This window comes from Podospora pseudocomata, assembly GCF_035222375.1.
Source record: "Podospora pseudocomata strain CBS 415.72m chromosome 1 map unlocalized CBS415.72m_1, whole genome shotgun sequence".
Lineage (NCBI taxonomy): Eukaryota > Fungi > Ascomycota > Sordariomycetes > Sordariales > Podosporaceae > Podospora > Podospora pseudocomata.
In genome coordinates, this window is record NW_026946363.1 from 6,291,039 (window position 1) to 6,310,885 (window position 19,847).

Below are 19,847 nucleotides of genomic sequence, written 5' to 3' on the forward strand. Positions count from 1 at the left end.
GAAATAATAGAAGCCCCGGATTCCGTAGGTCGAATTGGGCAAAGAAGACAAGTTAGAGACAATTAGTAAGGAAGTAGTGGCAGTAGCAGCTGAAATGGCGTATCGCAAACGAAGGAGAACCAGAAACCGAGAGACGGCGAAAAAGAGGGAAAGGAACACGTCGGTAGGATTGGTGGGTGGTGATGGTGGTGCAGTGGCGGGCGGCCGTGAGGTGTTTTGTTTCTGAGAGTATGTTCGAGTGTGTGGGCGGATTTACGCGACACGAGGCAGACAGTCAGACAGATAGATGGGTATGTAGCGCACACCCCCAAGGGAGGATTGTGTACAATAGTAAGTCCTAGGTCGGCCTGAGCTCTGTTGACGTTGAGGGGTCGATTGATCGGAACACGCGCGCACACCGAGGCTTAGCAAATCAAACAACAAGAACAGCCAAAAATCCAGCAGCTGCAGCAAAACAGGCCAATGTCGCGCAACACAATCAAGATTGGCGACGGTCGTCTGCAGAGTGGAGGATGGGCGAATTAGGAAAAAGGTAATAGCAAAAAGAATACGAAAAAAAAAGAAAGAAAAAAATAAGGTCGGATTGACGGCGACGACAGCGGTGGGGGCGATAGAGGGAGAGACTGGGTGAATCCAGCAGCGAGGGAGACAGGAATCTGCTGGATGTCTTCGATGCATTGGCGTGATGGACGAACAATCCAGAACAGTGGGAGCGGAGCAGATCGCCCAGATGTCTGGTGGTGTTCTTGCCTCAGGCATCTGTGCTCCGTGGCATTGCGGGCGCTTGGCACGCTTGCATTGATCTCTCCACCTGTGGAAGCAGGGCCAAGACGCCAGCAAGCGTCATCTCCCGCTGCTTTTCCAGCCTGCAGCGTCCGAGATAAAATGTCATCTCGTCTCTTGTTTTTTGGGAGTCATTGGTGTCTCAGTGCTCATTGACGTGGGTGGCCTCAGCTCCAGCACCGCCCATCAAACAATTAGTTTGGTGTTATAGGACAGCTAACAAACAGAGAAGGTCCGGCTGGGACCAGAGGCCACCTCAACAATAGGTATCCTAATCCAGAGGCCAGTGAAGATTTGTGAAGCCATTCACGATGTCTATCTGACCGTGATTGCTATTTATATAGAGATGCGCTCTCCCAATCACCAATCGCCGTGAAGATGTTCACGATCCGAGATCCGATTCGTTCAAAGCGACAATCATATCCAGTCTAACCAGTTCCCACCCCGGGAGATGGACGGGGGGCATAATTGAAAGCTTTTGATTCAATCTATTTTAACTGGAGTCAGCTGTCAGTCGGTACCACACAAGTTCCCCAATGCTACCAACTCATCACTCGCTATCTTGTTGGGGAGCTCACTGCGGTATTCCAGAGCTTGGGCTGGTGATTTCTCCTCATTGTGTGCACGTGATGGCTTCCTCCAGAAAGCCAAACACGGCAACGCGCCAGGCACAAGATGCAAGGCACATGGCACCAAACGGGGGGTTGACTCGCCGGCTTGGTTTCAGCGCAACGGTGTTCCCTGCCCCGCACAAGCTTCCAATTGCGCTTTGCCCCTCCTTGGGAAATTCTGGAAAGGAATGAACAGCTCCACCGAAAACCTGCGGTGGAGCCCTTATGGTTAGGTAATGTGCACAAATCAAAAGGGGCGTGAAACCATTCCTCACGATGCACGCGAACGCGTAAAGAGGGTCCACTGACAGCTGTACAATGCATGTGTAGGGGGCATTGTCCAGTATCAAGGAAGAAAGGGGGGTGATGATATCACGAGTGACCAATAAGTAAACAAAGTTATTCAGGAGAAACATCTCGGGCACAGGAGATGCAGCATATATAATAAGACCTCATATATTGCGTCTCACGTGACCGTCATGTTAACCTCCTGACCCCCATTTATGAGCCATGGAACTCGATGCCGATGCCACCAACCCCATCTAAAGCTATCTATCCTACCCGTCCTATCCTGCCCGTCCTATCCTGCCCGTCCTATCCTGCCCGTCATACCATGCATTCATTCATATTCACCCAATGCAAACCGTTTGATGGTTTTGGAATCAAACGCTTACCGCCCATCTTGATGACCAATGCTGTCTGTGAACCTAAGATCACCAATCCAACCCCGTAGAGCCCTTAGCAACCTTATCCCCTAGCCCCCTGATGACTCCCTCCAGCACCACTCCCTCCCCTTGCACCTTTGCCCGCTGCCTCACCCTGCTATAGAACACCGGGCAGTCTTTGCTGTCACACTTCACCTCCTGGTCCCCTCCATCCCACGACCCCAGCCCGACACAGCTCTGGCAAATCTTCACCAAGTCGTTGTACCCCTTCCTCTGACTGTTCAACCTCCCCTGTAACACCACCATGGTCCCCAGCTCATCCTCCTTGCACCTCTCGCAAAGTGGCATCTTCTCCTCCTCATCCACCTCCTCTGCAAAAGCAGGGGCTGGCGGTGCCGGTGCCATCTTCACCCCACAAGCCAAGCAGGTCCTCGAAGCAAGAAAGTGCTCCAACGTCTTCTTCGCCTTGGCACCAACATTCTCCCCGTCCGATACCGCACGCTGTTGCTGCCCCTTCTTCACCATCTGCACCTTCGGAACCTCCTCATACCAAGCCCTCACATTTGCGCCCACCAAGTTGAATATCCTCTCCAGCGGCGGTATTAAATTCTTGCCAATATAATACTCCGCATCCAGCTCCAGCCCCTCCGTCACCCCCCTCTCCAACAGCTCCTCCGGCGCAACGCACCGATCAATCAACCTCGCGCCGGGAGCCCCGGTGACAACCACGTACGGCACCCTTTCCCCGTACTGCGGCTCAGCCCTCGCATCCTCCGACATTTTCTTGCCCGCTATCAACGCACCCGCCGGCCCGGGTCCCTTGGCGCTATAGCTCCCCAGTTTCACCTCCCTCGCGAAGCAAAAGTCCTGCACCGAGACGCTCCCCTTCATGATCTTTGAGCACTGGGTCTGGAAGTACGCCTTCACTTTGCTCAAATCCGCCGTCTCGAACAGGATCCGCAAGGCCTTCTCCTCGATCATCTGCTCGGCCGGCGTTCCGTCCCTCCGCACCGTCTCGATCCCCTTGGCGTCAAACTCTGGCGCTTCCTGGCCCGGATGCTCATATTTGTACCCTACGTACCTCTTCTTCGCGAGCAAGACGCACGGCTGGTACACCTTTTCAAACTTGAGCTTCACCGGCCTCGGGTTCACGTCCGTGATCTCCTCCGCCATCTCCCGCCCCAGGGCAAAGGCCTGCTCCCGAGTCCGGCCGGGGAGGTGGACAAACAGCGAGTCTGTATCCCCGTACACCACCTCTGCCTTCCACCTGTCCACGCTGTGGATGTACGCTATCGCTCTTTCCAACGTTTCCCTGCCGGTCTGGACAATACTGTCCGCTATCTCCGAACACGGCATCCGCCCGGAAAACGATGCAGAGGTGTACCCATACGTGACGTTAGCAAGCAGCTTGAGCGCAAGCTGCCTGTTGTTCAGCAGCTGCTGGAGCGTCTTGTCGTCTTTGTCTTGCTTCATCCCCGACTTGACCATGACTCTCGTCTCGAGGATTTCCGTCAGCATCTTGGCCAGCAAAGACTTGCGAATGGTGGGCTTGGTGTACATCAGCCCGTTGGGGGCGATGTTGATGTGCGGCTCGAGGAGCTTGAGCAGGCCCTCCCGGCGTTTGTACTCGGTGAACCCCATCTTGTTGGTGCCGCGCCAGTTGACGATGCGGCCGAGGCAGGTGGAGTAGCAGTAGTTGTACGCGATCATGACGCTGGGGTAGAGGGATTGAAAGTCCAGCACCAACACGGGGCTGGTGTAAAAGCTGCTCAGGGGCTCCATGACCAAGGGTAGGCATTCGAGCGCGTTTTGCGCGCCGACTTGCTTTCTGCTCGGGGAAACAAGCAGGAAGTTCTCTGGCTTGGCGATGCGGAACATGATGGACTCGACCTTGAACTGAGAGCCGCGGGAGAAGACAGAGAAGAAATCCACTCCCAACAGCCTGGCCTGCTCGCTCGTTCGGGGGATCAGCTCGTTGGCCTCGAGGATCTCGATATTCATCCTTGTCCTCTTGAGATGATACCGCAACACCTTGGCCAGATCCCTCGGCCGCCCGCTTTTGTACCACTCCGTCAGGTCCTTCCACGAGAAATGCGGCATCCTCCGGTGCAGCAAGTGCCAGACCACGTTCTCCATGGTGTACTGCAGCAGGTTCAGCTCTCCCCGCATGGCCCTCCAAACATTGATCACGTGCCTCCCGGTAACGTGAATCGTAGACGTCGTGTTGAACCCCCAGCGATCAGCCTCCCTCCCTGACTTTCCAAACGAAGGTGACGAAGACTTCATCCGCGAGAACTCGTTGCAGAGATCATACCCGTACTGCCTGCCCGCCCTCTCCACCACGTACCCCCACGAGCCACCATGGACTTCATACCCGGTCAAGATGTCAGGATCGTGCATCCTCACAATCTCCACAATCTTGTTCATGAGCTCGAGCTCGCTTTCTTCCGCCACCACGTCAACCTTGCTAGGCATTTGCTTGCGGATCTGTTCCGCCAGGAGACCGTCTTCCGACAAGACAATGATCCCGCTCAGTGTGCCGTTCTCGGCTTGACTTCCTCCAAAGAGGACCTGCTCGTCAGATCGCATGCACCAAAAGAGGCACTGAATCTCGTCCTCTTCTGGGTTCGGCACCAGCTTCCCGCGGGTATTGACGTGGATCTCTAGACTCATGGTGCTCATGTATTGAGCCTCATGCTGGACACTGGTTGATTTGGCCTTCTGGGAGTATCTGAACCCATGTTTGTTTTTCGGTGTCGCGCCGATGATCTGCGACATGAGATTCGGGTTTGCGCTCTGTGTGCCGGTCAAAGGAGAGTGCTTATCCCCCGGCTTTTTGGAAGACGTAGACCTCTTCTTTTGCTTGCCATCCCACCACTGGCTGACCTCTTGGAAGGCAGGCGGTGGCGTGGCGATTTCCCAGGTTCGTAAAGTGCATGCCATCCGCTGTTCTTTGTATGACAGCTCCAGTCCCGCCAAATCAGGACCCTGCTCCGGTTTGATGCCATATGTTGCTGGTGACTCGCCTTTGGGATCAAAGTCGGGAAGGTAAGGAAGGGTGTCGCTTCCCAAACGGTACTCTTTGCCTGCGTACTCTCGTGGCCGCCGAGGGACATCTTCGTCTTGACTGTAGAAAGCATCTCGGTAGATGACGTCTGGTAGTCCGTAGGTCTGCATGGTGGACAACACCTCTTGGGCTGTTGGCGGTTGGCTGTGGAGAACAAACATGGTTGTTGGACCATCCCAATGGTACTTTGGCTTTCCAGACAGTCTCACTGCCTTTGGGGTGACCGGAGAGTCTTCTGAGCTTGTGATGGCTGGACTCTTATCCTGCTCTGACTGAGGTCCCCTGGTGGACATGGAAAAGTCAAAGGTTACATGCTTCTTCGGTGTCTCATTGTCGCTCTGCTGTGAGCCATGTTGCTGACTGAGTCTCAGCTGAGTATGTGGGTTCTGAGGATCCTTTACCACAGGAAAGCTCAGAGCCGGGTGCTTGCCTTGCTTCTGCGGGTTTCCCTTTATAGCAGGCTTTGGCTGTGAGGATTGAGCCTGTCCTGTCACAGGTGGCTTGTTGCTGGCTTCTGTGACCGAGAATGGCTTAGCACCAAGACCAGTTTTCTCGAGGACGCCCGCATCGCTTTCCGATTGTCTGAGCCTTGGCCTCTTTGGTGGACGGCTGTCTGGCTGTGTCGATGAAGGGCGTTTTTTATCTTCTCTCGGTGCTCCAGGAGGCAACCCATCCTCCATCAATACTAACCCCAGCCTTTGAGCCTCACTGAAGATGCCCCTGGGTATCGGGATGTTGGGCCGCCTGCCAATACGCTTGCCGCTGACAGCGGTACCACCACCGATTTCGTCGACTGTGCGTTGCAGGTTTGCGATCGCTTCGGTTTCTTTCAAGTCTGATGCTATTTGGGCCTTGGAACCAGCGCAAACAGTTGAATCAGCTGGCTCCGTCGCCTGGTCTCCTTTCTTGGCCTTGTTCTCTTCCGAGTCCTCCGGAAAGAGCTGCCGTGCCTCTTCGCCCATTTCGAGTTCCAGAATCTTTTCCTCGTCGATTTCAATGTTCCTCACAACGTCCGGATTCTCCTGTATCAATCTGTCTTCGAGACCCAAGGCACGAAGCAGGTTCTCCGGAAACATATCCTCGACGGACTGTAGAGTTGTCGGAATGGTGTCCTCCAAAGGGAGCGGCTGGACATAGTTGGAGAATGTGAGCTCTCTGTAGTCCTCATCGTCGACCTCAGCTTCAATGAGTTGCTGAAGCTGCTTGCGATACTCTGCCTCCTGGATCCAACCAGGTGGTGAAGTATGGCGTGGGTTGGCCGACATAGAGACCAAGACCTCAGGGGGAAACGGACTGCTGCCGTCACTCGAATCTCCTGATAGCTTTTTCCTCCGCTTGGTCTCATCCTTCCACAGCCCAGCCATGCTGTGAACAAGCTTGATGTCGGCCGGTAAGGGGTGTTCCCGCTCGATGAAATCATGGTGAAGCGGCCGTTCTTTCACTTCCCGGCGATTGAGAATATCTTGCACGCATATGTCCACTTCGATTTCGCAATGGCTTGAACGAGGCAGCTCAAAGTCGTCTGTGATGAACTGTGGTGGGATCGTGTTGCTGTCCCATATTCGCGGAGCATCTTCCGGGCCGGCAGGGCCCGGAATGGGAGACCGAAACCGTACGTTGCCGACCTCGATGTAGTCGCAGCCGTACAGATTGTAGTCGGTCATAAACTGGAGGAGGAACTGAAGGTGAGCTTCATAAGGCTGGAACTTGCGGTTCATGATCGACCCCTGCTGAAGCAGGTCGGCCAGCCTGGTCATGACCAGGGGGTTGAGCATGTAGAGCTTGAGGTAGAATCGGTACCCCACATGGAAGCCGTAAAATGGAACTCCTTTGACAAGCGTGATTCGAGCAACGAAACGCGGCCGGTCCCGATCTCGATCTTTTCTATAGCTGACAGCCAGAGCTTGATCAATGGACGCATGGAGCTTGAGGATGAATTCAGACACTACAGCTGTGTCAGATGGGCCATCGTGAGCATTTAATGAATGGCAGGCAGCCTTACCCAGTTTCTTCTCTAATGGCCCACGGTACTCAACGTACAGATAAGGGAACGCGCCGTGAATGTGAGCGCAGACCTTCTGCCCTGTCTCAGTCGACCCGAAAACGCGAACGACGGGAAGCTTGGGTTCCTTCGCCGCCTGAGAGGCGCGATAGTCCTTTCGTAATTGGGGATCATATCGCGTGGGCGTGGCTTGGTAATGATCGATACAGTTGAGGCGGACGCGGAACGACTCCATCTTCTCGCCGCTCGCTTCCACTTGTGAGGCCGCTGAGGTGGGCAGTGAATGCTCTGGGAAGCGCACAAGTCAAAATACCCAGGTAAGAATGGATCAAGAAGCATTTTTTGGCAAGAGCTCACGCGATGGGGCCATGGGGGAAACTCGGGATGTCGATTCTTCCAGAGCTCGGATGCGCCCACGGGCAGCATTTCGTTCATGTTTCTTTTACCCGCCGAAGAGGCACAACACGCGTTTCAACGCAGGTGTCGCGCCGCTGAGTGGAACGTCAGGTTCGCCAAAACACGTGGGGACTCCAGTGGCGGACAAAGGCTAAGTGAAAGGGTTAGGGTTGCTCGCGAGCTTCACTTCTTGCCCCCGGACCACGCAAGTTGGAATATTTCATGGGCAAGAAAGCTCAACGGCCGGCCATATGTCGAAGTTTTGAGTGAGTTGACGAACAAGTGATCTACTGAACAGTTTCGAAGATCCCCATCCATTTATACAGCCCGAGCTCCCCTGCCCAGGCTCGAGTCTTGGCATCGAAGCTTGGCCTCGTCGCATTTGATATTCGCAGTCTTCACGGCGGTCCTCAGCTCTCCCAAAATTTCCATCCCTCAACATCATACACCCTCACGTCAAAATGCCACCACCAAACCGCCCAGAACAACAGCCCCCCACAACCGGCGCCAACGCCGCGCCCACGGGCTCTTCAGACGGCCACCACGCCGCCGGCGTCGCCCGAAAAGAAGACAACATCTACATCCCCTCCTACATCTCCAAGCAACCCTTCTACGTCTCCGGCCTCGACGACCAAGATGACTCCCTCCAGCATCAGCGCCGCGCAACAGCCAAAGACCACGAAGAAGCCGCCCAGCGCGCTCTCCTCGACTCCAAAGGCCGCAAAGCTGCACCGGCGCGAACCAAGTGGGTCAAAGGCTCCTGTGAAAACTGCGGTGCCATGGGCCACAAGAAAAAAGACTGTCTCGAAAAACCACGAAAGGTTGGCGCGAAGTTTACGGGGAAGGATATCCAAGCTGATGATCGAAATCTCAAAGATGTGAAGCTCGGGTACGAAGCAAAGCGCGATGTCTGGGCTGGGTACGACCCCAAGCAGTACAAGGAGGTGCTGGACGAGTACAACATGATTGAGGAGGCGCGGAGGAAGCTGGTGGCTGAGACCTCGAATGGCGAGGATAGGAAGTCGTCAGAGGAGGAAAACGGAGGGGAGGATGCATACGAAAAGGGATTCAAGTATGCGGAAGAGTCTGACTTGGGCAAGGACCGGACGACGAAGAAGTCCATGCGCATAAGGGAGGACACGGCGAAGTACCTCCTCAATTTGGACTCTGACTCCGCGAAATACAACCCAAAAAAGCGCGCCTTGGTGGATGCCGGTGCGATAGCAGACAAGTCGGCCCAGGTCTTTGCGGAGGAGGCCTTCCTCCGCGCATCTGGCGAGGCGGCAGAGTTTGAGAAAGCTCAGAGGTATGCGTGGGAAGCGCAGGAATTGAAGGGCGATACTAGCTTGCACTTGCAGGCCAACCCAACTGCTGGTGCTTTTGCCCGAAAGAAGGAGACCGAGGAAAGGGAAGCTAAGAGGAGGAAGAAGGCGGAATTGCTCGCCAGCCAGTACGGCGAGCAACCAGCTGTTCCAGAGGCTCTCAAGGCGACCATCACAGAGTCAGAGACCTTTGTGGAGTATGACGAGGCCGGTCTCGTCAAGGGAGTGCCAAGAAAGGTTGGCAGAAGCAAGTACCCCGAGGATGTCTTCATCAACAATCACACCTCTGTCTGGGGCAGTTGGTGGTCAGACTTTCGATGGGGTTATGCTTGCTGCCACTCGTTTGTCAAGAACAGCTACTGCACAGGTGATACAGGAAGACAGATCGCCAACGAGGAATGGGATAAGTAAATGTAATATCTGTAGTGCAGAAATGTTAATGATACCCCTGTTTTGGATGGAGCTGGCTGTCTATCAAGGTTCATCTTCACATGCATACCAATCTCAAACTACAGAGCGCAGCTCATAGCATCAACAATATCACATCACAGCTAGACAAATCAGGTGGATTAAGCGCAGGTTCTTTCAGAAGAGCTGAGGCTCGATTGGTGACTCGCTGCCGAGTTGATGTACGGTAAATCTCGATGCATTGCACGCCGACTAACGCCTGTAAAGCAGCATGATGCAGAGGCCCCAAGTTCCTGCCCAGACCAGTTTTCGTAGCCCGTCCCGCAAAGTCCCAATCAAAATCCCTCTGGTATAAAAGATGCCTCAAATTTACTCCTCGTCCTCCTCGGCGTCGCCATCGCCACCCTCGGCGGCCTTGGCCTTCTTTCTCCGGACACGGCCGGGGCGGCCACCACCGAAGGGGGAGGTGAGAGCGAAGTCAATGTGCTTCTGGGAGTCGAGACGGACGACGAAAGAAGGAACGTTGACGATCTGCTTGCCGACACGGATGTGGCGCTGGCGGATAAGGACACGAGCGTGGTGGATGGACTTGGCGAGGCCGAGCTTGTAGACGAGAGTCTGGAGGCGGCGCTCCAAGAAATCCTCAGCCTTGAGGGCCAGGACGTAATCGAGCTTCATACGGGACTCATCGAGCACACCGACGCGGACGAGGCGGCGAATGAGGGCATTGCCTTCGAAGAGACGCTTGGGGTCCTTCTCGTCGAGGGTGAGAAGCTCACTGTAGGGAAACTGTTAGCACTTTTTGGCAAGTTGGAGTGATCAGAGCTGTGGGAAAAGCTTACCGGGCAGCACGACGAATCTTGGAGAGGGTGAGCAGAACGCGCCACACCTCACGCTTGTTGCGGAGACCGTACTCGCCAACGAGCTTCAACTCGGAGTCCCTGAGAGTCCGAAGGTTAGTCCAAGATCACAATCGACATAAGCAGAGTCAAGCTCTAGCTCAGTGGCCGGTGATTGAGTTGCAGGCATGATCGGAGCTGGCGACGGCGAGGTTTCGCAAAATCTCGAGCTGCCAAACAGAGGCCGCAATCGATGAGGGAGAATCGATTCGATCAAACATACAAACGAGCGGCCTCGAAGGGACGGCGGGGGACCTTAGCGGTCTTGGAGTACGAGCGAGGGGCCATCTTTGTCGTTGAGGCTGTCAAAGGTCGATCGGTCGAGGGAAATTTCCAAACTCCAGACCCTTCCCTTGGAGTTGATAGAAAATTGAATGCCAGCCCGGAGGGGTGGGTTTGTGGTTGGTCCGTGCGTGTGGGTCCACCAGCGTGCCCTAACAATAGCTGGTTGGTTGGGAGCAGCCCGCAGCCTGCTTAGTCACCCGTGTGCAAATCCCGACCTCAGATTTGCGTTCACACAAAATTCCCAAATTCGCCAGCCAGCGACAACACCATCTCGACAGATCTCGACCCACGACGACAACCCCATAATCAATCAAAATGGGTCACCCTGCTGGTCTCCGTGCTGGTACGAGATACGCCTTCTCCCGGAACTTCCGGGAGAAGGGTATGATCAGACTGTCGACATACCTTAAGCAGTACAAGTATGTTGGAGGATCGATTTTGCGACCCTTGGGACTTTGGTGCTAACGGATTGCAGGGTTGGCGATATCGTCGACATCAAGGTCAACGGTGCCGTCCAGAAGGGGTAAGCGAACATCCCGAATTTCCTATTCACGATTTCCGACTGCATAGGGGAGCACGAGGCGGGGAAACTACATCGCCAATTTTCAAAGTTTCGGGGGGAAGATGGCAGCGTGATGGACACATCAGACAAGGCTGTGTGCAGAATTAGGGACTGACTTTGCGCAAACAGTATGGCCCACAAGGTCTACCACGGCAAGACTGGCGTCATCTACAACGTCACCAAGTCCGCCGTCGGCATCATCATCTACAAGAAGGTCAAGCACCGCTACATCGAGAAGCGCCTCAACGTCCGTATCGAGCACATCCAGCCCTCCCGCTCCCGCGAGGGTTTCCTTCGCCGCGTGAAGGAGAACGCCGAGCTCAAGAAGAAGGCCAAGGCCGAGGGCAAGCCCGTTCAGCTCAAGAGACAACCCGCCCTTCCCCGCGAGGCGCGGACCATCTCCATCAAGGAGAACAAGCCCGAGACTGTCGCCCCTGTCGCCTACGAGACCACGATCTAAGGTGTTGCTGGAAGGCGGATGAGGTGGTGTTCTTTATGGGTTGCTTATTTCTCACTGCATGGGGTTCATTGCGTACGGCACGGAAAGATGCCCGGCATGGATTTGGTCTGGGATGCGGGAGTGCTGATAGGAAACAAAATACCAATGGCATGACCAACAAAGAGCGACTCGAAGCGCATTGTTCATCCGGCGTGGCTTGCTTGTGAAGACCAGATCTGGACCGGCGAGTCCAACCTCCGCGATGCTGGTCACTCGCTGAAATGCAGACGCCCGAGGCTCGCTCTAGCCCAAGGGATTACGGCACACACGTGGCAAGAAATAGAGCAAATCCAACAAGAACATCCACTCATCAATGTGACAAGCTCCCTCCAGTTATGATAGCTTTTTCTGTCTTGTGCTCCATTGCAGTTTATCCCTGCGAACTGTGAAATGGGCTGCTTCCTGTAAAAGCATGAGATAGGCAAGGAACACATAATTTGTCCCTCATGTCGTATTCTGAGTATTATACACACCTGACATATCTAAGTAGTCAGACAGAAGAATTGGCCAACGTGGCTCACTGACATACATCAATCAAGTACACGACAAGGTTCCTTGTATTCCTCTGGGCCAAGCAATCCTGTGTCACCATGAAAAAGGTGAAACCTATTCGGAGCTAACAAAATGTCTCCGAAGGCTGCCCCATGTATTTCGAGGGCCTTTTTGAGCCCCTGCCCATTTTCTCTATATGAGTTATAGCTCTCTGAGGACATATCAGTCCGTCAGCTGAAACAAGAGAATAAGGGTGGGCAACACCAGCAAGAACCGTCTGCTTCTCGAATAGCTCATGATATGTGGTCACATAGTCACTCGCCGTCAAGACAATGGGCCGGAATTCCGGAGACGTTGGCCTTGTCAGAGGGCCTTCTTGTGATGTGAGAGAGGGGTGGGTTTGAAGACTCCGAGATGAACTGTGTAACATGGACTTGAGGATGGCGACGCTCAGTCCAATGCCAACACAGAAACGCCTCTTTTTGAGAGGTATTTCTGGGCACTCTTTCCCTTAGCGGAATATATTTTGGGAGAAGGATTAAAGACAGTGAATTATATGGGAAGTTTGAAAAAGTTGTTAAGCTTCCAGAGCCCAAGGAACATGGACCACGAAGGTAAGTGGGGTCTTGGAGTGGACTGGCACGCTAGTTCGGCTGGCCAATGGTGTCCGGGCGTGGGGCAACAAGGCTGGGAGTGGCTGACCACCTGACGCAATGAGTCGCTGAGCTTGCCCACCACAGCTGCCCGTTCCCACTGTGTCGGTTTGCCAGGCTGGCCGTCATCAATGGACGTTCGTGGTTGGTCCGTCCGAAGCATTTGACAGGACAACCTGGAACACTTCGCCCTCAAACAGCCGCGCCTCCGAAAGGCAAAGCAAAAGCCAGACAAGCTCCAAACCAGTCACAAGGTTCTCGCGAGGATCGATGCGCTCACCAGACACTCTCGGTTCAAGCAGGTAGCAGGGCTGTCTGCTCTCGCAAACGCTTCTGCACTTCAAGATCATCACCCCTCTCCTCCCGGTCCCGCCGGAAGTCTCTCGATAACATAGTTGCCAACACTCGGTTACTATGGGCTGGACGGCCTTTTGGCTGGCCTACCTTCTCGGAGGCATTACCTTTCTGCCTTTGGTCGCCGCTATCCTCCTCGCCCACGCCTACCTGACACTGCCCTACCACGAAGATGCCGATAACGCCTTTCCAAACGCGGACGATCTGGTCCAGCCAGGGGATGATGTAGATGCACTCAAAGCGGCGCAGAAGGACAAGGAGGAAGCCAAATCACGAACAATTCACCATGACACCGATGTGGCTGCCGGCTACTTTGCCGTCTGTCGTGAATACACGCCAATGGGAATCAATGCAAAGCCGATAGAGAGATCAACACCGGTGGGATCAGCTACGGTGGCTGCTCCAAGTCCAAGCGTCTACCAAACCATGTATCGCAGCATATTTGACCGGAAAGGCACATCGAGCCCGCTGGACAACAAGAACGGCGCCAGTCAGCGACCAAAAAAAGCTGGGAATGTTTTCTATGTTGTACTAAGGTCCGTTCGTCGTACACCCCACCTGCCAGCATGCGTTTCAAAAGGCCCTGTCTAACCTATCTTCCAGACACGGCCACCTCATGCTTTTTGACGATGATGAACAACTCGAAGTGCGCCATGTAGTATCCCTGGCCCACCATGACATTAGCATATATTCGGGCGAGGAGGTCACGCCGGAAGGCGAGCTATGGATCAAACGCAATGCGATTTGCCTCTCGCGCCGTGTAGATGGGCCAGAGTTGGGCCCAGATAGCCAGGTGTCCAAGCCCTTCTACTTGTTCTCGGAGAACTGCTCTGCTAAGGAAGATTTCTACTTTGCCCTCCTGAGAAACCAGGAGCTCTCCTTTCCCACCGAGCACAGAGCGCCGACTCCGATCCAGTTTGAAGTTAAGAACATCATATCGCTGGTCCAGAAGCTGCATTCGTCCGAAGAACATATGCAAACAAGGTGGCTCAATGCCATGATCGGGAGGATATTTCTCGGCATCTACAAGACCAAGGACATTGAAAATCTCATAAGGGAGAAGCTTACGAAGAAGATATCCCGGGTCAAGCGGCCGGCTTTCTTATCCAACATTGAAATCAAGGCTATTGATACCGGCGACTCGGCACCATACATTACCAACCCTCGCCTCAAAGACCTCACCGTTGAAGGAGAGTGCGGTGTTGAGGCAGACATGCGCTACACCGGCAATTTCCGGCTCGAGGTTGCTGCAACTGCCCGCATCGACTTGGGTGCTCGTTTCAAGGCACGAGAGGTCAACATGGTTCTCGCGGTTGTTGTTCGAAAGTTGGAAGGACATATTCACCTGAAAATCAAGCCCCCACCGAGCAATCGGTTGTGGTTTTCTTTCCAGCAGGCACCGAAGATGGAGATGACCATCGAGCCTATCGTCAGCTCCCGCCAAATCACGTACAATGTTATTCTTCGTCAGATCGAGAGTCGTATCAAAGAGGTCATTGCCGAAACGCTGGTTTTGCCTTTCTGGGACGACACCCCGTTTTTCAACACCGAACACAAGAAGTGGAGAGGCGGTATATTCCATGACGACAGAATCAAGTCAACGATGGATCTTGAGACCGCGGCGGCTCAGGACGGGGAACTGGATGAAGTTGACCGTTTGGAGGAAACTCAAGGGGCCCCGGAAACCGAGTTGCCACAGATGGAGAAGAGCCATAGCGTGCCAGTGCTCGAAAAGAAGACATCTATTGGCCTTTTTGGAAGGAAAATGAAGAGCAAAACTGATCTGAGAGGGTCAGCTGGGGGCTCTACCTCAAGTTTGGATCTGAAGGCCGACCCCAGAACTTCCGTGGCCAGCTTTGAGTCAAACAGGTCAGATGCAAAGTCATCTTCACTAAGCCTAGACTCTCGAAGGGAGGTCAAGAGTGATCTTTCTTCCTCGCCACCTCCTGTGCTCTCAGTACCCTTCGCCCAACCAGCAACACCCACTGTCGGAACTGACCCCATCAACGCTGATCTCTTCAAACCCTCGTCATCTCCGCCTAATGGAAGTCCGGCCATATCGGCAATGGCGAACCTTTCTGCTCAAGCGCAACCTCCATCACCAGCCCTGACGCCGGTCACGAATGCTCATACTACATCGAGCTCGTCAGTTTCTTCGAGAGATGCCACAGACACCGAAAAGGATTTGGACAAAACACCCCAAGGTCGACGCAATACATCATCCTCGTCCGGCAGCCATGATGATGGTAGAGCTAGATCAAGGTCGCCTTCCGCTTCCACCAAAGGATCTGTGAAGAGCCAGACGGGATCCATCGCCCGGGGCTTCTTCAACCGCCGTGACACTGGGTCTTCGGCTTCTGACACGGCCAGTCTCGCCGATACAAAGAAAGGGGCCGCGCTGGCTGCGGTTACAAATGCCGCAGCATCTGCCAAAAGATGGGGACTGAATGCCTTTCAGAGACGTCTCACTGATGCAGGTTCTGCCACAGACGGTGCACCACCACACCTAGACCTCAACCAGCCGATGGGTCGTGGCCAACCCTTACCTCCCCCGGGAACGCCTCTCCCAATGCCCGACAAGAGTATTCCTGTTTCACCTATTCCAGTACCAAAAAGGAAGCCGATTCCTCCACCTTCAATTTCATCACAATCTGAAGACTCCTCGAGCCACAAGGTCGAGCGCCGCCCAGTTCCACCACCACCGCTTCCCAAGCGGCGGCAGTATCAGAGCGACTCGGTGGTGGACGACGGACACAACATGTTGGTTGTAGCCGCCCCCGCCGACTCCGAACCCACTACGCCGCTCAGTGGCTCACATAGTCCGTCATGGATCGAAGACGGCCAAGCTCATGGCGACAGCTCGGCCAAGTCATCCAGCGATATGCCAGTCATCAAACTCAACGGCGAAAACTCTGGGTCGTCTCCTGAAGCTGCACCTATAGACAAAACCCAACCCGGGCGCGAAGGCAGAAAGGGCGGTGGCTCCACCAAGCTGGTGGAGGATGATGACGATGATGACTACTCCGCATGGATGGAGGATCCGTTACCAGACGATGATCTTGACTCCGCAGTCGAGCCATCAACAGCATAAGTGAGAATATTGGTTTTCATAATAGGGTTTAGGGTTTCATTCTTCTCTTGTTCTTTTGTTCCTTGCGAAGGCGCAATAGCAGGCGTTTGCATGCTCTGCAGGATTGGTTGGATACATGCGGATATACCATTATGCCGGGTAGACACGGGGTGATTCGCTGTCACATTGGGAATGGTGTACGGCGTTCTTGATTTTTCTCTGGGTCAAACATGTGAATTCACAACAGGAATGAAATACATCATCTTTCAACAGTTGTGTGTCCTGAGTGCTACGACCAGGTATGTCCCCTTCCACATCACGCAATTTTCCCTCAATCTCGACGTGCGTCTTGACTTGTAGTATGATGGACGGGAGGCTGTGGTAATATCCTTGTACTGGAGTTTTGGGTTTGCTCTACCCGGTCACTGGGATCGATGTTATTTGTCTTGATCTATGGCATGCATGCTGTGGCAGACGGTCAAGATTGTTGTGGAGTCGATCGAACAAGATTTGCTACGGAAACTGACGAACACCTTCTTTGTACACGCCTTGCTCTATCCTCGACTAACAGTCTATAGGGCATTTACCACGCTCAAGCGAGCTACGGATACTCTCCTGGAAAGAAGACGATGGAGGCACTTATTGATCAGACAACTCCGCACCGTGGTCGTCTAGGGACACCCACAGCAGAAGCACAATGTCACAACTGCACTATGATCGAATATTCAGCTTTGGCAAGTTGCCCACGGCCTAGCATCGAGCTGCTCCTCGATCTGCATTTCGTTCTGGCCAGTACCAGTTCGTGCCAAAGTCTTTTGTGTGCTCGGGTTTCTACGCAAATGACACTCGCGTGTGTGTTCTCAGCAACTGGTTACGAGTTGCCATATCAGTTTGCTGGGCGGATATAGCACGGAAGAGCAGACGGGACAAGGGCCCGGCACCGATATTTGCTCTTATTTATTTCCGCCCCTTTTACCCCTGACAATCACCATGATCAGCTCTTGCTTCCGCATAGACTATTTTTGTCGGCGTTCCTCGGCTCAACTGATGCTCTCTTTTTTCAAGATTGATAAAGTGGCTTTCGAGACCCACTCACACATCTAACGGTCGCGCATGAGTTCAGCATATAAACCCTCTCGGCCTTGGCCAACAAGATCGAGAGGGTCCCCACAGCTCAGGCTAAAAAGGAGGCTCAAGGCTGATATCATATAACTCACACAGCACAATCATGCCGCTCTATCCTGATTTTTCCTATTCACTGCCAACTGTACCCACATAAACAAGGATCGACAGCCTGGGTGATTGAACATATTGCGATGTGGGTCGACTGCACATCGACAGACTCAGCACATCGCTTTACAGGCATACCCGAGCAAGCGCGTCTGTCACGAGGGAGGGATTTATATGAGCCAAGGAGAGACCTCGATTTCTTTTGGGCATCACATAGCGTGCGTCTAGAGGGACTGGGAAAGTAGACGAACTGGGACAGTGACGCTGAATGCTTCATCGGGAAGGAGACAGAAGGTGTGAAGCTTTCCATTTGGATGGATATAGGCGCCCCCCTGGTTATTAGTCGATACTCGACCTTTACATCACGACACTTCTACGGGGTCATATACCTACAATACATCTTCACAGCCCGGTAGCTCGCACATTCAACCCGAGACCCGAGATGACCACCGCCAAACCCCGCAATCCCATGATCGACCTGTCCTGCATCAACTGGCGAACAAGCTATCACAGCTCGCCCAGGATCCCGGATTCTAGCGTCCGGTTCGAAATGGGTGGCGTATGCAAAGTTGTCTCGCCCCAGAACAACCATTGTGTGGACAGTTGGGCTCCGTCAACCTCGCTACTACTTCGCTAGATGGTGAAAATCAGGAGACGATGCTTACTTGGGAACACGAAAGGAGACAATATGCCTTGACCCGACGGCAGTATACAGAAGGTTTGGTTCCGCCATATCAAGTGCCCCTCCCTGTAAGTATACAGACATGTTCAGGCTGCTTTTATTTTCCGATCATATGGATAGCTCCCCAGCGGCCCGACAAAAGCAGGGGCAGAAGCTCCCACAGTCATGCTTAACGATACAGCTCATCTTCCTCTCGGGTTAAGTCTGTTCCCATAACACGGTGCCAAACAAAGAGCCTCCTCCATCCTGGGTAGCATCGAAGGAAGACTGCAATAACATGTGTTTTAGTTCATCCGGTGGTGCTATACAGTAGGTATGATTCCGGAGAAAAAGGACTTGATATTGCCAACAGGTTTGTCCTCATCCCCCACACGGTATCCAAAGATAGAAACCAGCTACTTCGTACTCCGGGGTACATACATTCCGCTTGGAAGGAGATAAATAGAAGAACCTCTGGGCTTTACCAACGCCACCAAAGCTCTCTTTCATCATCATCATTATCATCATCATCATCATTCTTGCTACCGTCATCATGAAGTTCACCACCGCCATCCTAGGCCTGGCCAGCCTCGTCAGTCTGGCGGCAGCTCAAGCTCCTGTCGCCTGCCCAACCGCAACCAAAACTATTCAGAACCGGGAGTGCAACAAACGATGCCCTCTTTCCGACTGCGCTTTCTACTCCACTATCCGTCAGCCCTGCAACTGCCCGGCTGCAATCCCGACAGCCACTCTCATCGCCCCTTGCGCGGCCGACTGCCCGTATCAAGGCTGTGATATCATCTTCCGCACCAGCAGCCTCGCCTGCCCTACCCCTACTTCCACTCGCCGTGTCACCACCACCAGCACCCGGCGGACAACTTCTACCACCCCCACGAGGACCTCCGTCCCCATTCAGACCACCAGGGTCATCACCAGCGTTGTCACCCTTCCTCCCCGGATCACCACCACCAGCACCACGTCCACGATCCCCTGCCCGACTGTCACCAGGATCACCACGCCGGGCGACTGCCCTGTTATCCGATGCCCTGTGCCGACCTGCCAGGTCAGAACCACGCAGGTGGTGCCTTGCAACTGCCAGCCGAGGACTGTGCTTTGGGTCCAGGGATGCCCAACCGCTTGTGCTGATGGGTGCTTGACGAGGACGGAGACGGCGAGCATTGCTTGCTGATCCTACCTTTTTCCTGTGTGCCTGGTTCTTCCTTCGTTTTCATCCCCATGTTCCTATTGTCAAAACCGGGGGTTAGTCTCTTGGGTGGTGTTGGTCTCACAATTACGATGTAAATAAATACTTCAGCTTGTTCAACCGATCTTCAGGAGCTCAATACATGAATAAATAACTTTCTTCACATTGATCCCTGCCACTTGCAATCGCCCAGCTCCCCCAACCCTCCCAAAGATCGAGACCAAAACACTTCACTCCACATCACCATAGCGCAAACCGCCGAAGACTCAACCAAGGTTCTCGATCCGCTTCAGAACGAGTGGAGTAAACACTCAAACACCTTCCCGGGGAAGCTCAATGATCCGCGACGATAAGAGCAATGCGGGGGCCGCCAAGCCCTGAGGTCCCTGAAGCACAAGCCAGCTTTGGAGCTCCTGATTGGTGAATGCCCTCGACAGCTGTCCTGTGACATCATTCTGCAACGGCTATTCGTTGGCGACAGTTGACACGCCGGCGCCGCAAGGGGAAACAAACACATTATCGGAGTCAGCCGATCACCTATTGACAGATGTTCCGACTATTGATTCTGTTTATCACCGACAGCTAAGCCGTGCTGTGTGTGCGTTGTGTGTCAAGAGGCGGTGACTGTGTGACTGTTTCTTTTGCTGGCACAATATATCAATCAGTCAATCTATTTTGTTTCTT

General features: G+C 53.8%; 7 protein-coding genes across 7 annotated transcripts; 4 read left to right on the top strand and 3 right to left on the bottom strand.

Moving 5' to 3' along the window:
- Positions 1–1,340: 1,340 nt before the first annotated feature.
- Positions 1,341–1,718, bottom strand: QC762_120640 (uncharacterized protein; the record flags this gene model as incomplete). Its single annotated transcript, XM_062886503.1, has 2 exons — positions 1,341–1,603; positions 1,670–1,718. The coding sequence occupies 2 exons, from the start codon at positions 1,716–1,718 to the stop codon at positions 1,341–1,343; spliced, it is 312 nt and encodes a 103-aa protein (XP_062749593.1).
- A 161-nt stretch (positions 1,719–1,879) lies between these two features.
- Positions 1,880–7,472, bottom strand: REV3 (DNA polymerase zeta). The gene is made up of 2 exons (XM_062886504.1): positions 7,129–7,472; positions 1,880–7,071 (listed from the first exon to the last, which is right to left on the bottom strand). Exons 1-2 carry the CDS (start codon positions 7,361–7,363, stop codon positions 2,108–2,110), a joined length of 5,199 nt encoding a protein of 1,732 aa, XP_062749594.1. The 5' UTR covers positions 7,364–7,472; the 3' UTR covers positions 1,880–2,107.
- A 513-nt stretch (positions 7,473–7,985) lies between these two features.
- On the top strand, positions 7,986–9,257 carry SLU7 (mRNA splicing protein; the record flags this gene model as incomplete). The annotated part of the gene is made up of 1 exon (XM_062886505.1): positions 7,986–9,257. One exon carries the CDS (start codon positions 7,986–7,988, stop codon positions 9,255–9,257), a length of 1,272 nt encoding a protein of 423 aa, XP_062749595.1.
- A 151-nt stretch (positions 9,258–9,408) lies between these two features.
- Positions 9,409–11,025, bottom strand: RPS9B (ribosomal 40S subunit protein S9B). Its single transcript, XM_062886506.1, has 3 exons — positions 10,377–11,025; positions 10,097–10,195; positions 9,409–10,032 (listed from the first exon to the last, which is right to left on the bottom strand). The coding sequence occupies exons 1-3, from the start codon at positions 10,439–10,441 to the stop codon at positions 9,624–9,626; spliced, it is 573 nt and encodes a 190-aa protein (XP_062749596.1). The 5' UTR covers positions 10,442–11,025; the 3' UTR covers positions 9,409–9,623.
- Positions 10,647–11,800, top strand: RPL21A (60S ribosomal protein L21A). Its single transcript, XM_062886507.1, has 3 exons — positions 10,647–10,857; positions 10,914–10,961; positions 11,130–11,800. Exons 1-3 carry the CDS (start codon positions 10,754–10,756, stop codon positions 11,458–11,460), a joined length of 483 nt encoding a protein of 160 aa, XP_062749597.1. The 5' UTR covers positions 10,647–10,753; the 3' UTR covers positions 11,461–11,800.
- Positions 11,801–12,758: 958 nt separating this feature from the next.
- Positions 12,759–16,089, top strand: QC762_120700 (uncharacterized protein; the record flags this gene model as incomplete). The annotated part of the gene is made up of 2 exons (XM_062886508.1): positions 12,759–13,534; positions 13,602–16,089. The coding sequence occupies exons 1-2, from the start codon at positions 13,059–13,061 to the stop codon at positions 16,087–16,089; spliced, it is 2,964 nt and encodes a 987-aa protein (XP_062749598.1). The 5' UTR covers positions 12,759–13,058.
- A 2,423-nt stretch (positions 16,090–18,512) lies between these two features.
- On the top strand, positions 18,513–19,148 carry QC762_120710 (uncharacterized protein; the record flags this gene model as incomplete). Its single annotated transcript, XM_062886509.1, has 1 exon — positions 18,513–19,148. The coding sequence occupies one exon, from the start codon at positions 18,513–18,515 to the stop codon at positions 19,146–19,148; it is 636 nt and encodes a 211-aa protein (XP_062749599.1).
- Positions 19,149–19,847: the final 699 nt, after the last annotated feature.